The 24,284-nt window shown below is 42.2% G+C and overlaps 1 gene segment (V, D, J or C); it reads right to left on the bottom strand.

Moving 5' to 3' along the window:
• Positions 1 to 1,336: 1,336 nt before the first annotated feature.
• On the bottom strand, positions 1,337 to 22,019 carry LOC132381344 (immunoglobulin gamma-1 heavy chain-like). The segment is given in 9 exon segments: positions 1,337 to 2,017; positions 2,663 to 2,983; positions 4,313 to 4,630; positions 4,717 to 5,019; positions 11,969 to 12,265; positions 13,141 to 13,452; positions 20,466 to 20,502; positions 21,371 to 21,672; positions 21,785 to 22,019. Coding segments are annotated over 9 exon segments (2,322 nt in total).
• Positions 22,020 to 24,284: the final 2,265 nt, after the last annotated feature.

Genomic DNA, 24,284 nt, shown 5'->3' with positions numbered 1-24,284 from the left:
TTTACCAGAAAACAGCCTGTCCCAACTCACACTTGCCAGATCCTTTCTGATACCATCAAAATTGGCCTTTCTCCAATTTAGAATCTGAACCTGTGAACCAGATTTATCTTTTCCGTATTTCTTTTGAAACTAATTGTATTTTGATCAGTAGATGCAAAGTGTTCCCTTATACAATCTTCTGTCAGCTGCCCTGTCTCATTCCCTAAAAAGACATCGAGTATTCCACACACTCTTGGTGGGACTTCTCCATGCCGATTAAGGAAACTTTCCTGTGTACATTTCACAAACTCCATCCCTTTTATAGAATAGGAGTCTGAGTCAATATGCGGAAAGTTGAAATGACCTACCATCACAACCTTACGTTTTTTGCAACAGTCTGCGATCTCCCTACAAATGTGTACCTCTAAATCCTGTAGACTGTTGGTTGGTCTTTAATATAGGCCCATTAATGTGGTCATACCTTTTTTTATTCCTCATTTCCACCCATAAAGCCTAAATAGAGGAGTTCTCCAGTCTCTCCTGACTGATCACTGCTGTGACAATTTCCCTGACTAGTAATGCCATCCCTCCCCTTTAATCCCTGCTGCACTGATGTGTCTAAAACAATGGAACTCTGGAATATTGAGCTGCCAGTCCTGCCTCTCCTGCAACCAAGTCTCACTGATGTCTGCAGTATCTTAATTCCTTATGTTAATCTATGACATGAGCTCATTTGCCTTCCCTGTAAAATACTTGCTTTGAAATGTACAAAGCTGAGAACATTGCTCACACCGTGCTCAACTGTTTAATTCCTGACATCTATCTCCAGAACCTCTCCACTACCTGTCCTGACCCTCTGGTCCCCTGCAACTCTAGTTTAAACAGCCCCGACCCGCACCCCCCATGTAGCATTAGTAAACATTCCTGTGAGGATATTATTCCCCTTCAGTACAGATGCAAACCATCTGCCCTGACAGACAGATGTTTAACTGCACCATTGCAACTGAACAGTTTCCAACAATGATATGTTTCATTTAGTTAGTGACACACAGGCACCAGATGAGGAGCAGCAAAGTTAGTGGGGAAAAGGAGCCCTCAAACAGTGATCTGACATCTTTGACACAAGTATATTGTCTGGTCAGTGATTGGCACTCTCACCTCTTTGTCAGATGCCGTAGGTTCTAATTTCTCTGACCATTAGTTGACAACAGATCACTGGGACTCCTGGTGTAGGAAGGGTTTAGACACCATAGATACAAAGATAGCTATTTCTCCTCGAGTGTGTGTCACCTACCACACCTCATGTCGAAGGTTCCTTAATTCCCGTCTCCAAAAATGACAGTTAAAACATTTTCACATCACATTTATTGAACTTGGATCGGTACATTGACAAAGATGTAATACATTCTGCAGTACCACACAGGGATGATATGCATTCAAATGTGGCAAAAGGTCTGAGAGTGTACACACAAACTCAGATCTATGGTGAATCTTGTTTGTAGTTTAATTTGGTTCTTGATCTTAATTTCATTCTTAATTATTTTGAAAGGTCCAGATTTTAATCATGTTTTAATCAGCTAAATAATCCTCTGTGAGAATTAATAATGATAAAACTAACAAAACTAGGGTTACATGGATTGAATCACATAATGTTACACACAAGATTTAAAACTATCAGTCAGAACAAGTGAGACATTGACCAGGGTGGGTTTGCTGTGAGATTTATTGATGCTTCGGAACAGGTTGGTTGTGAGCGACTCATGACCCACCACACAGGAGAAAGTGGTGCCGCTCTTCCACTCCTCAGGAGAAACCTTCAGCTGACTGGTCATTGTGTTCCAGCCTTTCCTGGGGTCCTTGGTCACTGGCTGGTTCACAAACACTGTCTTCAGAAGGGTGTCATTGGCCATCCAGACCACATAGATGTCTACGGGAGAGAACTTGGTGACCAGACACATCAAGGTCACAGTCTGATCGGTGTCTACCTCATCTGATGAAGGGGGGAGGAGGTAGACGTGAGGGTGAGTCACAACATCACCTGGAACAGAGAGAATCTCTGTTAGAATGAATCTTCCAATAATTCCCTCCTTACCCAATACATTCTGGTCTTGTACCAACAAGAACAATTTCTAAATCTGAGAGGCTTCACTTTATCTGAAACTAAAGGCTTTTCCCTTTCTGCTCATCAATGGGATTTGTGAAATCTTGAACCTACTGCATTTTACAGCTTCCAGCGAGGTTAGTCCATTCAGTTCAATCAATGGAACTCGCTGAACACAGCAACTCAACAGAAAGTGGAACTCAGCCCCTGGACTTGCATCACCCTGTGCTGTTTGTTCCATCTCCCCTGGAGCAGGGGTGGCAGTCTCAGCTGTGTACGTGTAGAGGGAGTGAGAACCTGTGGAACTCTCTGCCACAGAAAGCACTTGAATACTTATCGTCTAATACATTCTCGAATGGGTTGTATATACTTCTTCATGTGAATGGGTCAAAGGATATCTGGAGAAAATAGGAATAGGGATTGAGTTTGGATGATCAGCCGAAACCAGACTGAATGGTTCAGATCGAGAGACCCAATGGCCTGCTGCTGTTCTCATTTTCTATCGTCTATCACATTGTGGGATGGTGATAAATCTGTCCAATTGCTGAGATCAGACTCACACTGAATTCTGTCCACACGTACCTGTGTCCTTCTTGATGGATTTCTTCACTGGTGTTGGCAAACTCTCGTCCTCTATCACACATGAGAACTCAGCCCCACTGTTCCACTCTGCAGCAGGGACTGTCAGTCTGCTGGTGATCTTGTCTTCACCTCCGTTGCTGTCTGGATCCAGAGTCATCACCCCATCTTCCCTCTTCCTTCCGTCCACCTGCCAGGTTACACTGAATCCCTGTAAATCACTGTGAACCACCTCACACAGAATGATTGCTGTCCTCTTTGTCCAAATCTCTTCGAAGGATGGTTTGCTTAAAGTGACTGAGGGGTGGGTATCTGGACAGTCATCTGGGAGAAATGTCACAATTATTATTTCACCATTCCCCAATGGATGAGTTTGTCACTGACAAGACCAGCATTTCTGTTCATCTCTGTCAATGATTTGCCAGTCGCATCAAGATGAGATGAGACCAATCCACATTGGTGAAGAAAGGAATCTCCCCTATTGAGTAGACAGGGTAAACACCCTGAGGGAACGTAAATGAACAAGATTGGCCCTTACATTGTTCTTGTAGTTTCATGGTCACTTAAACTGTTACCAGCCACTTATTAAAACAAATACCGAAAATCCCCAGTTTTTCAGAGTGAGTCGGTGAAACAGGAAACAGAGCAAATTTTCACATGAAAATCTTCCAGAAAATACACTTCATATTTCAAAATTTATGAGAAATATTTAGATTTGTCACAAATATTAAATACACTGTTTTTCTCTAAGGTGGAACGAACATTTGCTGCTGCGTTGTCAGAAATTTGTGTGTTCAAGTCACCCTCAAAGGCTTCTACACATTGTCCAGGCTGAGTATTCCCACACAAGAGCAGAGGGAGAGCTGCTCTGCTGGAAATTCAGTCACAACTGTGACACTAATCAGGGGCTGGGATGATGTTCAAAGGCAGAGGGCGGGAGCATTTTGAAGATGAGTATCAGCGATTTCCAGAGTGTCGGTCCAGTGAAATGATCTGGAATCTCCTCCAGTTATGGAAGTATTTTCTGGTATACTATTGTTTAAATGGTGAAAATGTGGATTATGTTGGTTGAGAGTGGAAAACAAACCGATTTATTGGCCGATTTAAGTGCCAAGAGGGATTACAAATATGAAGGCATTGAGGGTGAGGCAATGGACAAACCGGTATTCATCTCACTACTCTATGAGGCTTCCCTCACCTCAGCACTGAAATGACCCTGCAGCTGCAGCTTGCAGCCATCAGCACTCACCTCAGCACTGAGCCTGGCTCCGTGGCCGTGGCCTGTAGCCATCGGTCTCCTGGACCAGTTGCAGTGCTGAACTGGTGACGTGGCTGTGGATTTACTTTAGGGGACTCGGTGGTTCAGGTTCTGTGGATTGTTTGTTTGTATTTTTTTATTGTTTACACATTTTTTTCTTTCTTTATCACACATTTGATGTTTGACTCTGAATTCTATTGTGTTTCTTTGTTTTCTGGCTGCCTGCAAGAAGAGAATCTCAAGATTGTATACGGTGCACAGACTTTGATAATAAATGTACTTGGAACTTTATCAGTTCCCTCACATAAATAAACCAGGGCTGCACCAGGATTTAGTGTTGAATTCATAGCACAATGTAAACAATTTCGATAATGGGGTGAGTCCCAGGACCCTACCTAGGACGTTCTTCACTTGCTTCTTGATACTGCTGTTGGAGGGGAGATGCATCACTGTACAGCTGAAGACTGATTCTGTATTCCACTCCTGTAATCTCATAGTCAGGAAGTGTCTGGCACTGAAACTCCACCCCTGCTCCAGAGCAGTCGGTGTAGCGCTGGTGTTGGAGGTGATCACGGTGTTGTGTTTCTCCCAGATGACATTTATTTGGTCCGGGTAGAATCCAGAGACCACACACTCCAGTGTGGCTGTTTTCCTATTCTTGGTCTCTTCCTGAGGTGGAGGCAGCAGTCTGACCTTGGGACTTTTTATCTCGACTGGAATAGACAAGAAAACAGGAAATGTCAAACATTTTGACTCAGCTAAATAATGCTGGCCATTTAATCGCTGTTGTCTTGCCCACCTTTGGTACTATTGGTCCGTGCTGACACTGGGGATGATGAAGGAGATTCCTGAGCAGAGCACTCGTACTCCACCCCACTGAACCACTCCTCCACACTGATCTGGAGTTCGCTGAGCACTCTGTATCGGGACCCGTCCCTCTTTGCTTGATGGGTGTGAATTCCTTTAGTTTTCTCCTTCCCACCCACGTGCCAAGAGATGTGGATATCTTCAGGATCTGTACAGAGAACCATGCACTTCACAGTAGCAGTCTTGTCGATCCACATCTCTTCAATGTCGGGATTTTGAATAAAGACAGACAATTCTGTGGATTAGAAATGGAAATGCTCAGAATCTTATGGAGATATTTCTATTGGTTGTGTTAGGTCAAGACAGATCATCAGTACATGACAGCTGCATTTCATGTAAACAGAATAACAGAAACACCCAGGACTGTATCACGTGTCTTATATTCCTGTAAGTTTTGATTCAGAAAAGAAAATCAGAACAAAGGATGTGCTAATTAGGTTTTGAATCCCTTTCTAATAACTGTACCAATTGGTTCTCTGTGAGACAGAGAAGCATGCAGATTTCTCAGCAGAGACACAGCTCAGTATATTCTTTGCTTGGAGACTCAGTGCCATTGATTAGTAACAATGAACACTGAATCAATGAGAATCCCTTTCTCCATCTGGGCTGAGCCTGGGATTCACTCAGATTAATAACTCCATATCCCGACATTCCAGTCTTACTGTGGCTGTGCCTTTCCCCATCTCTGCAAACTTTACAACCCACACAAACTTCAGAAAACATCGTATTCTCTCAACTCTGCTCCCTCATACACCTGCACTACTTTTGCTGGTGCTTGTGATTTTAGCGTTCGTGCTTACAAACACTGAAGCCTCTGTCTCTCTTGAAATGAGCAGCCATGGTCAGAGTGTGTCGTTAAGTTGCTGGGCTGATGAACTGGGAAAATAGTTTCAAATCCCAACCTGGTGGATGGGAGTTTAAATTCAATTCAACAATGCTTTTTGGAATAGAAAGATGTCTACGGAGGTATTTGTAGTGTCATTCCCTGTGATAACTTCCAGAGAGAAGTCCCATCTGGTCCGGCTGGTCTGTGACTCCAGACCTGCAGCAACACGGCTGAACCTGAATCACCATCAGGAATGAGGCAGCAAGTCCCTCAGTTCCAGAGCGATCAGTGATTGATAGGAAATGATAAATGAATAAAACAGCTCTTTGATCAAGTGTTGGGTCACCTGTCCTCTGGGTTAGTGTCGGTTTTGTGTGAAGTTGTTGAGGCCGTCTCCCAATGCACGATCATCAGTTCACTTACATTGCAGCTCTCTGCACTTTGTGTACACCATTTACACACTCGGTCCCCTTTTGCTCTTTGACATTTAGTGTGGAGGCTGATTGTGTTTGTGTCACGGTTGAGTCCTTCAGTGAGACTGTGAGTCAGTGTCTTTGTCTGAAGAAAGAGCAGATGTAACACACACTGTCCAGTCTGACTGGGACGGATCAGCTGACAAAGTATGATGTGTATTTCTTAACCTTTCTCATGTCAGTAAGATTATGAGCAATTTTCCTTTAAAACAGGAAGTTCATGCATGCAGACTGGATGATCATTGTTGTTGTGTAATATCACAAATCTGCAAACCTAGGTGTACACTGAAGGGTCACGGAATTGTGAATCTCAGTTTAATCAGTACTGTGATGTTGTTAAACATGTTTTCTGCAGGTTTCTCAGTTAGGTCCCATATCAGCCTGGTCTTGATGTTCAGCAATCCCTGGAAAATGCGATCCTCTCATAAAATCTGAACGAGTCAAGATCGCTCCCCTTATTGCTGAATGCTGGTGTTATTCCACAAGAAGCATATAATCCTGTCAATGCTTGGGTAATTCTATCAAAACATTCTCCTTTGGATATTTCTTGGGATCACTGAGTTTCCCACTTGGACTGAATTCAGTGTCCCACAGATGGATCAATGTAATTTCACAATTGGACAGGTGACTGTGTAGACACCTGTGTCCTGTCTCACCAATTTGTCTTGTGCCCAACAATATCAAAGGTTCATCCGTCCTTTGACTGAGTCAATTTGGAATTTCAGCCCCGTTCACCTTCATCACCTCGTGCCTCACAGCCACTGGGTGAAAAACAGGTTCCAGTTCTTGCTGACTGGAGTCAGACAGAAGGGAATCTGGCCAAGGAAACTGGAATTAGAATCTGAGTCCCACTGAAGCATCAATGTACACAAATGAATGAGTGTATGGATAACCAGAAACACAAGAGATTCTACAGATGCTGAAAATCTTGAACAACACACACACAAAATGCTGGAACACAGTAAGTCCGGCAGCATCTATAAACAGTCGATCTTTTGGGCCGAGTGGCTTCACCGGTACTGGAAAGGAAATGTGCAGAAGCCAGAATAAGAGCTGGGGGGAGTGGAGAGGAATACATTCTGTCAGATGAGAGGTGAGACCAGGTGAGGGGGAAAGGGTGTGGATGGGGAGTGGGTATGAAGTAAGAAGTTGGTGGGGGATGTGGAAGAGATAAATGGCTGAAGCAGAAGGAATCTGACAGGACAGTGCACCATGGAGGAAAGTGTTCAAGAGGAGGGGAACCAAATGTAGATGATGGGCAGATGAGGAGAAGTGATAAAATCTAATATGGTGATTAGAAAATAATGGAATGTTTGCTTCAAGATCCAGAATTTATTACCTTCATAAAACAACAAATTGACTTATTTTTTTCAACAAACTATACCGAAGAGATTGACAGAGGAATACTTTGGGACTCTTTCAAGGCTTTTATCCGTGGACAAATTATCTCATATTCCGTTGGTAAAAGAAAACAAAGATATTTAGATATAGCTTTATTGGTGGATAAAATTAAAGAAATTGATAAGATTTATTCCATTACTCCTACCAAAGAACTTTATAAGAAGAGAGTTGAGCTTCAAATGGAACATAGTTTATTATTATCTTCTTCAATTGAGAATCAATTAATTAAGACCAGGGCTCAATTTTATATTCATAGTGATCGAACTGGTAAATTGTTAGCTAATCAATTAAAAGCTATTTCGACTAAGCGACAAATTATTAAAATTCGTAAACAAAACGGTAATTTAACTACTGATCATAAAGAAATCAATAACACTTTTCAAGATTTTTATAAATCTTTATATCAATCAGAATTTGATGGTGACCTGTCTATGATGGATAATTTTTTTAACAACTTGAATATTCCTAAACTGATAGATGAAGATTGTAGCTTGCTTGATGCTCCTATCTCTATGGCCGAAATAAGAGAGGCTATCTCATCAATGAATTCAGGGAAAGCTCCTGGTCCTGATGGTTTTATTGTAGAATTTTTAAAAACTTTTTCTTTATTGCTTTCTCCTTGGCTATGTGAAATCTTTAATGATGCGTTTGTTAAGAAGAGATTACCTCAATCTTTTTATGAAGCTACTATTTCTCTAATTCTTAAAAAAGATAAAGATCCTACTTTATGTGCATCTTATCGCCCTATATCATTATTAAATGTAGACTCTAAGATTCTTACAAAAATTTTAGCCATTAGATTAGAAAAGGTACTATCACAGATTATTTCAGAAGATCAAACTGGTTTTATTAGGAATCGGTATTCCTTTTTTAATATTAGAAAATTGATTAACATGATTTATACTTCATCACCTACAACCCCAGAATGTGTTATCTCATTAGATGCTGAAAAAGCTTTTGATAAAGTTGAATGGACATACTTATTTAATGCATTGAGAAACTTTAATTTTAGTCCTAATTTTATATCATGGATTAAATTAATATATTATAAACCTGTTGCTTCTGTTCTTACAAATAATTATAGATCCTCTTTTTTTCAATTATCTCGTGGTACGAGTCAAGGTTGTCCTTTAAGTCCTTTATTATTTAATATTGCATTAGAACCTTTAGCCATTGCTATTTGTGAATCTCCTAATATTTTTGGTATCATCCGTAATGAGAAGTTATACAAATTATCACTTTATGCTGATGATTTGCTGTTATATATTTCTGATCCTAATAGGTCTATTCCCGCTATTTTATCCTTGTTGGCTCAATTTGGTAGTTTTTCTGGTTATAAATTAAACTTAGATAAGAGTGAATTATTCCCCTTTTACGCACAAACCTTATTGAATGACAGGATGCCATTTAAAGTTGTTACTGATAACTTTATCTATTTAGGTATAAAAATCACCAAGAAATATAAAGATTTATTTGGACTGAATTTTTTACCTATGCTTCATCAAATTCAACAACTTACTACAAGATGGTCTCCCTTATTTTTATCATTAGTTGGTCGGATTAATGCTATTAAAATGATGATTTTACCGAAATTTTTATATTTATTTCAAGCCTTACCAATTTTTATTCCTAAATCTTTTTTTGACAACATTGATTCAAAAATTTCCTCATTTGTGTGGCAAAATAAAAACCCCAGGTTAAGCAAAAGGCAATTACAAAAATCTAAAAAAGATGGTGGTCTAGCTTTACCTAACTTTAGATTTTATTATTGGGCGAATAATATTCATAACCTAACGTATTGGAAACTAGATTTGGACTCACCATTGTGTCCACAGTGGGTAAATTTGGAATGTAGTGAGGTAAAGGGAAATTCTATATTCTCCGTTCTTGGTTCTTTTCTTCCTGTTGATTTAGTTAAATTCAATAAACAGATATCTAACCCTGTTGTCAAGCATACACTACGAATTTGGTTTCAATTTCGTAAATTTTTTAATCTGAAAAACTTTGTACTTGACAGCCCTATTTTATTTAATTTTTTTTTTCAAACCTTCATTGACAGATCAAGCTTTTAGCATATGGAAAAGAAAAGGTATAAAATGTTTTCGTGATCTTTTTTTTTGAAGGTACTTTGATGTCTTTTGATCAACTTTCTAACAAATTTAAATTACCTAAATCTAATTTTTTTAGATACTTACAAATTAGAAATTTCTTACATAAAGTTCTTCCATCTTTTCCCAATTCAACTCCATTGGATTTTTCAGATTTGATTTTTACCTTTAATCCCTGCCAGAAGGGATTAGTAGCTTTTATTTATAACATGATTATGAAGATACAACCAGAAATATCAGATAGAATTAAACAAGAATGGGAAAAAGAACTTCGATATAATATATCAACAGATAAATGGGAAAAAATTTTGCAAATGGTTAATTCCTCTTCTATATGTGCTAAACATGCTTTAATACAATTTAAAATTGTACATAGAGCTTATATGTCTAAAGATAAGCTTGCTCGATTCTACTCGCATATCAATCCTCAATGTGACAGATGTCACTTAGAAGTGGCTTCATTGACCCACATGTTTTGGTCATGTCCCACTTTACATAACTATTGGAAGGACATTTTTGATGTCATTTCCTCAGTATGGAATATCGATTTACAACCTCATTTTATTACTGCAATTTTTGGTATGCCAAATGAAGATGGTAATCAGTTTTCCCCTTCAATCAGACGAATGATTGCTTTTGTAACATTAATTGCCAGAAGGTCTATATTACAAAACTGGAAAGAAATAAATCCTCCTACCACATCTCAGTGGTTCTCTCAAACTATTTCCTATCTGAGTTTGGAAAAAATTAGAAGCACTATTTTTGACTCATCAATTAAATTTGAAGAAACCTGGGGACCGTTCATTCGACATTTTCATATGAATTAATTTGGCCTTTTTCAGATCCTTTTCTTTACTTATTCTTGTTCAGGTATGGAGTTCCGGAGTTTTTTCTTGACACTATCACATACTTATAAACTGTTCTTATTGCCCATGTTAGTTTAGTTTAGTATTTTTCTCAATATATATTTTCTTCTATATATTTTCAATTTTTTTTTTCTCTTTTGATTATTTTTGTTTTTTTTCATATATATTTATATAGACTTGATTGATCAATGTACCTTTTGTTGATTGATGTTTAATAGGATATTATTATCCTATTACTAATGTAATTTCAAGTTTATTGAATTTGTAATCTATTCATTATCATGCTGTGTTTTTTTATATATATATGAAATTTAATAAAAAGATTGAAAAAGAAAGAAAATAATGGAATGAAGAGAGATAATGGAATGGGAGATTACTGGAGTTTGCAAAAGTTAGAACTCAAGCTATCAGGCTGGCAGATATCTGGATGGAACATGAGGTGTTGCTACTCCAACCTGACTTTAGCCTCATCATGCCAGTTGCAGACAGGTCAGAATGGGAATGGGAAGTCAAATTGAAAACAGTGGCCTTCAGGATAGTAGAAAGTCGAATAGAAATGTGATTGGAGAGGTAGTCAGTTTGAATCATGTGTTTTCTTCTCTCGCTCTTAAATTTCCATCCCAATGGATACCGGGGCAGGTCTGGAATCCAGTAAATGGATTGTAATGAAATTCAATGAAGAATTGTATACACAGCCAATCACTTTATTTCACACTTCCCTGCTGAACAATGATACTGTTGGGTTGAACCATCTGAGAATGTTGCATTAAGATTACTCAGGTAAAAGAACCTTGGCACAGGCTTCAAAAAACAGCTGGGACAGTTTCCACCTGGAAATGAGAGATTCATAGATTTAAGTGTTAGATATTTTCAGCTCTTTTCCCATGCTTGGAAAAAAGGACCCCCACATATTCCCACTCTCTATCCTCTGTATATCGCATCCTATTCGGATGAGGTTATATCAGCCATGATAAATGCATGTGCTCTCTGAACCTGGTCAAGAATCTGAGGACACAAGGTCAGAACATTCACTTGAGGATTGGGCATCAATTCAAAAATAATCCAGGCACCTACATTTCAGTGAGTGGACAATCAACTGAAGAGTCTCTCAGGAAACACTGGAAACAGACTCTGGGGACTGAAGCAAATACAAAATTGCAGAGATATTTTTTGAGGAACTAACACTGATTAGACAGTGAAAAGGGGAAAGGGAGGTTTTCTCCAGATGGTAAAGCATGGGATGTGAGTTTTACTCACTAACTTATTTTCATTATAGCTACAAACAGAGACAACTGAAATTATTGAGACACAATGGACAGGAGATCTAATCTTACACTTTCCAGCCCAGTAGATGGGGTTAAAGCTGCTGGTGATATGAATTGATTCAAAGTACAAAGATCATCTGTTCATCACTCAACAAGATTGACAGTAGGGACAGGAATTGTGTGGGAGTATCCGTTAAGTAGTTCAGTGCTGTAAGTTAATTAATTTTTCTTCAGATATCACTCACCCTCTTGATACGTCATGTTGACCTGACCAATGAAACCAGAAGGTGTGTGATTCACTTCACAAGTATATTTCTGTTTCTTCCATTCCTTCACAGGCACTGTCAGGTAAGTGATTGTTTCAAATCCACCACCAGATCTCCGAGAGGAAGGGAGAACGAAGCCTACTTGGGCAGATCCACCTTTTTTCCAGGATACCTGAACGTTGTCAGGAGAGAATCCAGATATCACACAGCCCAGGACAGCATTTGCTTGACTGTGGATCACCTCCCGGGATGGAACAAGGGAGCTGAGCTTCGGAGCTGTAACACATTTAATATCTGTCAGTACATGATTGCTTTGCCCATGTTTTTTACTTCATTCCCCCTCATCCCAGGCAAGTTCCCCAGTTCCAGCCCTCTCAAGAATGTTGTTAATTTACAGCTGATCTGATGATCTGATGGCTCAAACCAGTGAGTGGGAGGGCTGGGTGTATCACTTGGGCCTCCCAGCAGTGTGTCCCACATGCTATGATAATACAGAGAGGTGGGTCATGGGGTTAAGGTGCAGACCTGCCGTGATCTAATTGTTTAATGGAGAATGACTGAGACCAGCTCCTGTGAGCAGGAGTACATGGTGTGGTACTGTTTCCACTGGCGAGTTTGGGAAACACAATTTTAGGGTCAGTGGGAAAAATGAGCAGATGGACAGGAGGGAATTATTTTGTAACTGCAAAGGCTTGTTCAGGTCTGTGAGAAGATGGTTAAAGAAAGGCAGTGGAGTGGCTTCCTTCATCACATTCACCAGGGATTGCTTTACCTGAAGAGGGGGCAGCTGCAGGGTGGAGGAGAAAGTGCGGGAGGAGTGGGGTAAAGTTTAAATTGTTGTTCTGTGTGCAGGGGTACGATGGGCCAGTGGTCTCTGTATGTGTACAGGAGCTGATCTGTACGGAGGGTTTAGTGGGAGGGTGTGGTGGAGAGGCTTCTGAAATTAGACAATGGATTGGATACAATGGAAGCAGATCCTGATACTGAGTTTCGCTGCTCAAATTGACTTTCATACGTTTCTCACTGCCATTGTAAGAGCAGAATAAAGGAGTTAGTTGCCACGTTCCTACATTATCGGACTAAGCTTCCTACTCCAGATTTATGCTCTAACATCAGTGCAGCTTTAAATATAAATTATTTCTGATACTAACGTTGAGGTTGAGGTTTCCGCCACTCCGCTGTCTTAATCTCGTTTGGCTTGTACCCGGCCTTGCAGTAGTAGACTTTATTCTTCCAGTCTGCCGCAGAGACTTCGAGCAAGCTGCTCATCGTGTACTTTGAATTTTGCCCCAACACCGCCGGGTATTTCTTGATTCCTGTGGTGATGTCCCCACTGTTAGTGGACCATGTCTGACTGATGCTCTCCGGCTGGTAGTCCTTGACCAGACAGAGGAGCCTGATGCCTTGGTCAGATTCTCTGTTGCAGGAAGGAGTGATGTAGACTGATGGCACAGACTTGACCTCTGAAATTGAAAGAAATTCACAGATGGTTCTCTGAATAAATGCATTACCGACAGAGAAAGGAGACATTATATAAAGTAGTAATTCTCAAAATTATTCACCCCATCAAACAAAGCTGATATAACCTCAACACTCAGCTGTGAGTCTGTGTTGCTGAGGTAGGAGGGTGTGGATCAATCCCACAGTGGCAACTTGGACACACAATCCAGGCCAACACTTCAGTGCGGGACTGAGGCAGTGACTCAATGTCCGATTGGTCGGATTTCAGTCAAAATACCAAAGTGACAATCCAAATACAATTCCTGATTCTGAAAACTCTGTTAGCCCCTGATCAGCAGAGTTTACAGAAGAAGTAAGATTTAGAAGTAACTTATTTGAATAATTCTGATCAGTTCAGTGTTGCTGTTGATGAGAGGAGTGATTGGTGTGGATATATTGGTACCTGGTCTCCAGCACCGTGTATGCAATATGGTGGAGGTTGGGAAATGGACTCTGCTTCTGAAATTCAACTCAACAGACTACATGATACAGCTGACACTGCCTCACATATTTACCGTGTATGACTGAGCAAGAATTTCAACCTCACTGAGCCTGTGGAAACTACTGAGTAACCGGGAGGGAATGGTAATTTGCATCAGAAAGGACAGAGGGACTGTGAAAATATATTAGTCCAGACTCTGTGGAGAAGTGTCAGCCAACACATGAGATTCCTGGGCAGATGGAGGAATCTCAAAATGCCGTTAGATGTAGGTGATATTCTCACTGAATGACCAGCCCAGACAGTCCAGTGAGGAAATGCAGGTTGTGGCAATTCCCAACCACTTAAGGTGCAAAATACACTTGAAATCACTGGTTCTCAATTCATTTCACTGGAAAAGGAGAAGTGTTGACTTACCAAGGTCAGTAAAAGTGTCAGGATCAATTAATTAATTGACCAATTGACAGCTTTGACAGGTGGTTATGTTGAGGAGATGTGGTTTGACCAGTTGTCAGAATTACCTTGGACAGTGTTGTGGACGGGATTTGTTCTGACCCACCCACGTGACATCATTTACCTCATGATTGACTCTGTCAATGACAGATTGTTGCTGGTGGATGAGGTTAAAATCACCCAAAAAGACTGTGTGGACACAGCGGAACATGCAGGATCTCTGGGAGTAGGAGACTAGTGGGAGAGTATGTGTCAGACAGTCTGAATTGCAGTAGATGAGGGATTTGTAGTCCAACAGTAAGATGGTCAATAGACACACTCAGGCTTCAGATCGATTCTGCTATCGGAAGGGCAGCAAACTCAACATTTGGAGTAGAAGTGGAGTGGTGGAAAGGTCACAATTTCAATCAGGAGCAAAATAATGAAATATTCACTTCACAGTTTTCACTCCGGGATGAAGACCATAAAATATTGAAATCTGGGTTTCAAATAGAATAAATGTAAATAAATAAATATAACAAGTAAATAGGAATTGATATAATTTAACCGGTCAATAATGACAGCTGCATTGTTTAGAACCATTTCCAGCTGACTCTGGGGACTGTGAACTCAGAACATTTGCCTTCCTGAGTAAACACAGTTGATTCAGGTTGACAGGACAGGCAGAGCAGAGAAATGGTCCCTTTCTCATTCCTTCAGACTGAGCCTGGAACACCCAGTGAAATGCTGATGTCTCACACAACTTCTGTGAAACAGGGGGACAAGCTGACCTGTGCTGTGGGTGAAGTGTCACAGGAGAGAAAGCACAGGGCACGGTGCCAACTGGACCATGTCCACACAGACCGGGCTGAATGGTGCTGGTTCTAACCTGCTGGGACTCTCCCCACCTTGCTACACAGGGAAAGCTGGGAACCCGCTGGGTTTCTGGATGCGGAAGGCTTGCAGTGAGGTTTATTGGGGCCTCAACATTAAATAGCCTCAAGCAGCACCCTGCAGGGACTCTGGGTCCAGAACACTCTGACACTTGGTGCTTGGAAGTAGGTACAGAGGAGATGCCAGGTGTAATTTTTTTTACACAGAGAGTGGTGATTGCATGGAATGGGTTGCCAGCAATGGTGGTGGAGGTGGATACTGTAGGGTCTTTTTAGAGACTCCCGGATAGGTACATGGAGCTTAGAAAAATAGAGGGCTATAGCTAAACCTAGGTAATTTCTGAAGTAAGTACATGTTCGGCACAGCATTGCGGACCAAAGGGCTTGTATGGTGCTGAAGGTTTTCTATATTTCTATGCTTGGTAATTGTGGGGATTGTAATTGTAACAGTTCTGTCTGGATCAGTGTTCCTCTGGGTCTTTATAAAAACACCCATCAAACTGACAGCAGGGTGCTGGGGTGAAGAGGGGAACTGGATCTGGGTGGGTCACAGGGTGCTGGGGTGAAGAGGGGAACTGGATCTGGGTGGGTCACAGGGTGCTGGGGTGAAGAGGGGAACTGGATCTGGGTGGGTCACAGGGTGCTGGGGTGAAGGGGGATCTGGATCTCGGTGGGTCACAGGGTGCTGGGGTGAAGAGGGGAACTGGATCTGTGTGGGTCACAGGGTGCTGGGGTGAAGAGGGGATCTGGATCTGGGTGTGTCACAGGGTGCTGGGGTGAAGAGGGGAACTGGATCTGGGTGGGTCACAGGGTGCTGGGGTGAAGAGGGGAACTGGATCTGGGTGGGTCACAGGGTGCTGGGGTGAAGAGGGGATCTGGATCTGGGGGGGTCACAGGGTGCTGTGGTGAAGAAGGGAATTGGATCTGGGTGGGTCACAGGGTGCTGGGGTGAAGAGGGGAAATGGATCTGGGTGGGTCACAGGGTGCTGGGGTGAAGAGGGGAACTGGATCTGGGTGGGTCACAGGGTGCTGGGGTGAAGAGGGGATCTGGATCTGGGTGGATCAGCTCAGAAGAAATTTGCAATGAAATGACCCTACAGAATTTATCCAAAATGGTTGATGTTGAATCACTAGATTGGGGGAGACGGTCTGATTTTAGTCTGTTTTGTAGAAAAGTGGATACAACATCGGGTAGCATGAGCAACAGATGGGCAATTTTATTTATTCACCTTTTTGGTTCCGGGCTTTGTCAGTTCAGTCTGAATGAATTACACATCTGAGCTGCCATTCAGAGGGCATTTGGAGACAAACACATTGATGGGTCAGGAGTCATAAATAGGCTCGAAGGGTAAGGATGAGAGATCTCCTTCCCTGAGGGACATCAGTAAAACTGAACGGTTATCATTACTAATGACTAGATTTTAAAAACAATACCAACTATTAAGATGTTGGAAATCTGACCACAGGTACAAACCTGTTGCAGATTATGATGAACTGAGTTTAGATTTGTCAGTTTTGTTGTGGTGGTATCCGTGGACTGTTCATCCATCCCTCTGCACTACTCATCTGCTTTGATGTACTGCCCTGTTTCCCATCACTCCGAATCCAACCTTGTACCTGTCCATTGGTTCACTGTGTCCACGGTGTTCTGGACAATATTTCTCCTTCAATAACATCTCCAGAACAGACTGTCTGATCGTTCTCCCCTTGCAGTTTGTGGATTCTGCTGTGTGCAGAGTGGCTCCACATTCCCGACTCTACAACAGGGCTGTACTTTGAAACTACTTCATTGCCTGTGAAGAGCTCGGGGACACCATGAAAGGTGTCTGTAAATGTCAGCACTTTATCTCACAACCACTTTCACTGAATCACCAGCAACACTGATTAATGTAGGAAAGCACTTGTAAAACAAACCCAGTCGGGGGTTGGAGGAGAGCAAGAAATTAGAGCAGTTGCTCTGTCTGTGAACTGAGAATAAGCAATTCATTTGAACAGTGAAGTGCAACTCGTATCCCGTGAGCGTGTGATGGGACAGGTTGGGGGAAGTTTCACTCTGTGTCTAACATCTGCTGCCTCCGCCCTGGGAGGATGGGACAGTGCAGAAGGATCTTTATATATAATAACGCAATATCTAATATATCTATATCTAATCTTTATATCTAATAAATGCAATAAACCCATTGTTCTGTAGACATGTGAAAAGAAGGAATATTCTCTATTATCAGGGTGTAAATGCCTCCATAATTTGATCAACCCAAAATAAATCAAAATGGAGCTGATCACTGATGTGGAGCAGTTTGGAAGTCTCTAATTAGTTGAACTCTTATCAATCATAGGACTTAAACAACAGTTGAAATCCCCACCCATTATTAACATATACTCATTTAAATCTCCAATAAAGCAAATACTTTTTTTAAAAAAAGGATCATCTAAATTAGGACCATACAAATTAACTAAAACAACCTTTCTATTACAAATCACTCCTTTAACAATTAAAAATCTACCATTAGCATCTGATTCAATATCCTCTTGAGTAAATATATTAGATTTAATAAAGACACATATGCCCTTAGTTTTACTTTGCGAAGTAGCATGGAACTGCAGGCCAGGATCTTTATAAAGCTAATTTTCCTCCTTTAGTGGACTCCTATGAAGTACTCATTTAGTAGATGGAGCCCACTTACATTTTCACTTGTTGGTCGTATTCATATAGTTAAAATGATGAATTTACCAAAATGTTCATATTTATTTCAGAATATTCCTTTTTTTGATTAAGAAGTTTGTTGATCAGATTGACTCTATTATTCTATCTTTTATTTGGGATAATACAAGACCAAAGATCAGTAAAAATCATTCATAAAAGTGGAAAAAGGACAGAGGTCTCGCTTTGCCTAATCTAAGAATGTATTATTGGGCTGTTAATTTGCGATATATGTCCTTTTGGTTATATTGGGGTGATAGGAATGACCGGCCAATTTGGGCAGACCTGGAACTGAGAGCTATGAAACAGTTTTATTTAACTTTGTTATCAGGAGCTGCTCTACCTATACAATTAGCTAAAGTTGCTAATTTAAATTTATATCCTGTGGTTAAGCACTCTTTACAAATTTGGCTCCAGTTTTGCAATTCTTTTAATCTTAAAAAATTTAAACTTTGTTGTATAATTTATCGTAATTACTTCTTTAAACCTTCCTGGAGTGATCCTTTTTTTTTACTTTGGAAAAATAAAGGTATTAAGTCTTTTTTGGACTTATTGAAAGGAGGCAGGTTGATGTCTTTTGAACAATTAGTCAATAAATATTCTCTTTCATATTCACATTTTTTACAATATCTTCAAGTTAGACATTTTTTACAAAAATATTTAAGTAATTGTCCTTATATATTGGAGGCTGACTTGTTAGATACTATTATGAATATGAACCCCTTGATGAAAGGTTCTATTGGAAGAATTTATAATTTATTATTACAATGGGAAAAGCACCTTTTACTTAAGATTAAACAGGATTGGGAGCAGGAACTCAATTTGACTTTTATATGGGAGGATTGGACTCGGATTCTGAAGTTGGTTAACTCTTCCTCGGTGCGTGCTAGTCATTCACTGATTCAATTTAAAATTGTATATCGTTACCATTGGACAAAAGAGAGACCTTCTAAAATATTTCCCAATGTTGACAACTATTGTGATAGAGGTAAAACTGAGATAGCTACACTGACACATATGTTCTGGTCATGTTCTATATAAAAACCGTTCTTGAAGTCAGTCTTTTTGACCATTTCTAAAGCACTTAGAATCAATTTAAAACCTAATAAATTGACTGTGCATTTTGGAATAATTCCTCAAAATATTCATGGTATTTCTCTGTCTGACCAACATGTTATTGCGTTTGTTACATTGATAGCTAGGAGGGCCATCTTGTTGAAATGGAAGGATATATTTGCTCCTACTTTGTCACAATGGTTTTCTCAACTGATGCTGTGTCTCAGTTAGGAGAAAATTAGAAGTCGAACCTTTGAAACTTTATTTGATTTTGAGAAGAGATGGGTCTCGTTTGCTTGTTACTATCATTTCAGTTAACTGATAGGTTTCCTCCACGATCTAAGTGTAAATTTTGTTTTGATATACTTTTTCTTCTTGTTGGCGGACTGATGTTTATTTTTAGAAGCTTTCTATATGACACATGGCTCTGGGGTTGTGCCTAAATGGGATCTTTTCTTTTCTCACTTTTCTTGCTTATAGTAGGGTTTTTTAATTCACGAAAATTTTCAATCTTTAAGAAAAACATTTTTGAGGCATTGTAAGTGTTGTCACTTCGATGTACCTGTGTATTTTTGAATAATAATAAATGATTTGAAAAGAAAGAATAAACCCATTGTTCTTTCTGCTCTTCCCTGTATACCGAAAAAAGGCGGATCTCCTCCTGTTCCCTCTCTACACGCACTATTGGCCAGCACCATCATTCAGGCAGAGTGTTACAGATCACAAACTTTCATCAACAAACCTCCCTTAAATGTTCCCCTATTGCACATTATTGACTTGAACGCTTCCCTCCCCACCCCACCTGCACCACTCCCTCTCTCTCCCCCACCCACCGTAATGTGTGAAGGAATTGTGATTTCAATTCCCTGCCTTAACCTCTTGCACCACTTCCTCACTGCCTTCCCAGTTCCAAAACTGTTCCCCACCGTACCCCACCTCCTCACCCATCAGGGAATACAACTAAAACCTCAATCCCATCAATTAATCCTGGGATATCGCCGATACTTTTGCTGTATCCCGGGACGGACCTCAGGCCGGACATTACATGATAGGACTGACATCCACCTGTACCCTGGGGATATTGAGCCATCAACCACATCATACATGTGTAACCATTCCCCTGAACGTGGCTTCAGTTGGTGCTGAGGATCAGAAGCCAGACTTGAACCAAACACTGAGCTCACTCAGCACAACCGGCCGGTGCCAAGGCACAGTCTGGTGACAAGATCCGACCCCATTCCCCTGAGCCTGTTCCCGGTCTGTGGACAGTTCACTGGTGGGGTGGGGTATGTACCCTTGTACTGTTACTGGGCTCTAGAGAAACCCGCCGGTTCGGGGAGATTCATGTACTCGCTCTAAATATCTCAATGATTTCAGTTAAATCACCGAATTCGCCAAAACCGTAAATAAATCAAATTCTAGTGCGTGAAGATACAATTGTGAAGTTGGTCTTACCTGAAGTCACTGTCAGCGAGGTTCCCCCGCCCCAGTAGTCATGATAGTCACAGTGCTCCGTCTCGCCATTCACCCAGTGCAGTAACTTCACTTGCACGTCACATCCAATAATCTCAGCAAAATGTCAACATGATCCCTGTCCGGACCGGGAGCAGCCGCTTCCTGGATTTTCATCCCAAACTCCGTCCTTGTCTCTTCATGGCGTGTGAATAAAACAGGCATTTTCACAGTTTTCCTGTCTGCGGACACCGGCTCTCGCCATCACCCAGAATCAGAGTCGAATCCTTTTTGGGCTTTTAATTGTCCAGAAATGGACATTTACACCCAGCAGTCCGAGTCAGGCTTCGGGGATTTCACTCAGGGAAGCAGCAATGCGGAATCCGTGGAGACAGACTGCGCTGCAGCCGCTCCTTTGTCGGGACCAGTTTCTGTTCAGCTCCCCGTTACCGTGCTCCATGCCACCCAGTTCACAGTGATACACCGCCGTACGATAACCTCCGCCCCTCTCACTGTCTCCCAGCACAGTCACTCCTCAGTCAAACCGCACTAGAACACCAAAGTGTCTCTGATCATTAATGTTCCTCATGGCCCGACCATTTACTGTCACGTGTGGACGAAGGACCGACTCCTGACCAGGTCGATCGGTGACCCCATTCCCACTCACGGCGCTTGGCTCCGAGCTGCCCTCCGAAGTGATCCGCTGAGCCCCTCGGCCCATCCATCCAGCATCTCTTCTCGGGAAACCCCGCTGACAACCCGCCTTCCATTCCGTGGACGAGCGGATGTGGCCCAGAACGACCGGGATACGGCTGTGGCGATCACTGCTGCCCTTTCCCTCGGCGCCCGAAGGGCAGGCGCTCTCGCTGGGTTTTTGTCCCGGTCCAGTCCCGGTCTCTCTCACTGTGCCACCCTCTCGCACAGTAATAGGTGGCCGTGTCGTCCAGTCTCAGGCTGGTCATTTGCAGGTAGGCGGTGCTGCTGCCCTTGGAAACAGTGAACCGGCTCCGGACTCCAGGCGCATAATGCTCGTTACTTCCACTACCAGACGCTACCAGCCACTCCAGCCCTTTCCCGGGGACCTGTTTCACCCAGTGCATCCAGTAGTTGTGGACATCGAACCCACTGACTGCACAGGTCAGTCTGAGGGTCTCTCCGGACTTTACCACCGCTGACTCGGGCTGTGTCAGCACTATGTCGGACCGCACGCCTGTCAATTAAAAAAAAGAGCAGAAATTAATAAAATGTTCCACGGGCAGAGACTCACAAAGCCTCCGAGAAACAGCCGGTCCCGGGTGGGCGACAAGCCACGAGACACTCACCTGCCAGACAAGACAGGAGGAGACAGAAATAAGGAACGACCCCCATCGCCCTGAACACTGAGCCGGACTTGGACACTGTTGAGATCGGCGGCTTCAGCTCAGGCCGGCTTTGTCCGGAGCCGCAGTGAGCGCTGTTTAAATAGGGACGTGGGCTGTGAGTGAGAGAGGGAGCCGCGGTTTGAACAGGCTCTCACACACTGAAACCAAAGGCGCAGCTTCCTGTCCCCGCCCACAGCAGCGATTTCAATTCCCCAAAAGATGTTTGTCTCTGCAACAGGCGGCAGGTCAGCGGCAGTGACCAGATCCGGATTAAAGATCTGTCACACTCTGCTCGATTCATCAATTTCAGCGATGAACAGTTTATATAAACTGAAACACACAGAATGACAGCTAGAGAGAATGAGAGACACCAGTCACTGGACAGATATCCTCCTGAGAGACACCAGTCAGTGGACAGATATCCCCCTGAGAGACACGGATTGAGTGACTCCTGTCAATGGACAGATATCCCCCTAAGGTACAAGTTGGTGGACAGATATCCCCGAGAGACAGGGACTGAGTTACACCTGTCAATGGACAGATATCACCCAGAGATACCATTTGGTGGACAGATACCCCCAAAAGAGATGAGTCAGTGGGCAGATATTCTCTGTAAAGACACAGCAATGAAGTATAAAGAGGTCAGACATTCTGAGGCACTGGCTGAGGGATCAATGTTGGGACAGGTGGTGGAGAACTTCCCAAAACCTGACACAACCCCACCATGACACCAATCAAAATTGTGAATCATTTTTTCCATCCAAGAGGACCACAACCTTGCTGTAGGGTTTGGAGGCTTGAGTGCCTTAGTGACCCAGAGATCTGTGTTGGCTTCAGTCAGGGCCTTGTGCTTTAGCTCTAGGTAGGGACACCCATGCCAAACAGGTCAAAGGGTAGAGGTCAGACAAAGAGTGGTCCACTGTTCCTCCAGGTCCGGAGTTTCAGGTCAGGGTTAGTGAACCTGACTAGGCAAAATGAAAAATTGTTATTGTTATGAGACGCTCACAACCACACCAGCTTCCAGGATTTAGACTCTCTAACTCTCCAGAGTATGGATAGCTGGTTGCAGCCTCTTTCAGGTTCAGGATGATCCCACTAATTGACAATCATATTTTGGGCACCAAGAATTGAGTATTTAAAGTACATCTGAAATGATGTTCGGTGCTGATTTGTAAACCCTACTCATGATAGTACTTGTGATGTTTGTTTTGTGCTCAGTAGAAGAGAAGAAGAATGCCCTTAACTCCTGGCAGAGTCATGACAAGCTTTTTGCACCGATCTTTTTGGTGGTCGCTTCTCATGTGGCATTCTCCAGTTTTTTTACGAGGTCAAGTTGCTAGCTCAACACTCAACCCAGCATGGATGGAAAGTGTGCAATGGAGCCGGCTGGTTTTGAACTTGGGACCATTTGCTCTGGAGTCCAGCGCTGATGCCACTACACCACTAGCCGGCCTTTCATGCTCAGCTCTTGATCCATTTTGATACCGTGTCTCGATCCTTGATCCTTACTCCAGCATTCGGGTCCAAACTGTCCTCATCAAGGACTCTTGTCACAATTACAGAAACAGCAATGAGGAATCCTCCTACATCTGAATGTGATGATATTCCCTAGTCACTGCCCGGGACTTGCATGGCTGACAGTAGTGAAAACTGAAGGAAGCTTCCGGCATGGTGAAGGGACCCATGAACTTCGCCAAGACCAAGAACAAAAATGTTTTTTGGAATGTACGAAACATGTACAACACTGGCAAGCTCACACAGATAACCACAGTAATGTGTCATTACAGCCAACACACAATGGTGTCAGTGAAAGCAGATGGACAGGGTCTGGCAGACTAAAGGCAGCAACTGGTGAAACAGTTTTATATTCAGGAAAGGAGGATGGTCAGTGTCATGATGGTGTAACTGTCATTTTGAAGAAAGGCATTGAGAAGTGCCCGCTGGAGTGAAAAGCAATTAACAGTCAGCTGATGAGAGTCAGTCTGAGAGTGAAGCAAGTGAACATGACTGTGATCCAGTGCTATGCTCCAAATAACAACGGTGACATTGAAGAAAAGGACATCTGCAGACAGCAGAGGTAGACTTAACACTACACCATGGCATAATCATCATCATCGTGGGAGATCTAAATGGCAAAGTGGGAAATAGCAACTTGAACTTCACTAGGGTCATGTGCATGCAAGGTTGTGGAACAGTGAATAACAATGGTGAAAGACTGGTGGAATTCTGTGCCATGAACAATCTGTTCAAAGGAGGGACCCTCTTTCCACACCATGAAATCCACAAACTGACATGGTGCTCACCCAATAGAAGTGACAAGATCCAGACTGACCATTTGATGATCATTGGTACATGGAGATGACCCTTGCAGGGAGGGTGTAAAGGAGAAGAGAGGAGCAGATACAGGAAATAATCACCACATTGCTGTAGCAATGATGAAACTCACGCTGAGAAGCACTGG

This window comes from Hypanus sabinus, chromosome 26, assembly GCF_030144855.1.
Source record: "Hypanus sabinus isolate sHypSab1 chromosome 26, sHypSab1.hap1, whole genome shotgun sequence".
Taxonomy (NCBI): Eukaryota; Metazoa; Chordata; class Chondrichthyes; order Myliobatiformes; family Dasyatidae; genus Hypanus; species Hypanus sabinus.
This window is presented reverse-complemented; position numbering and strand designations above follow the sequence as displayed.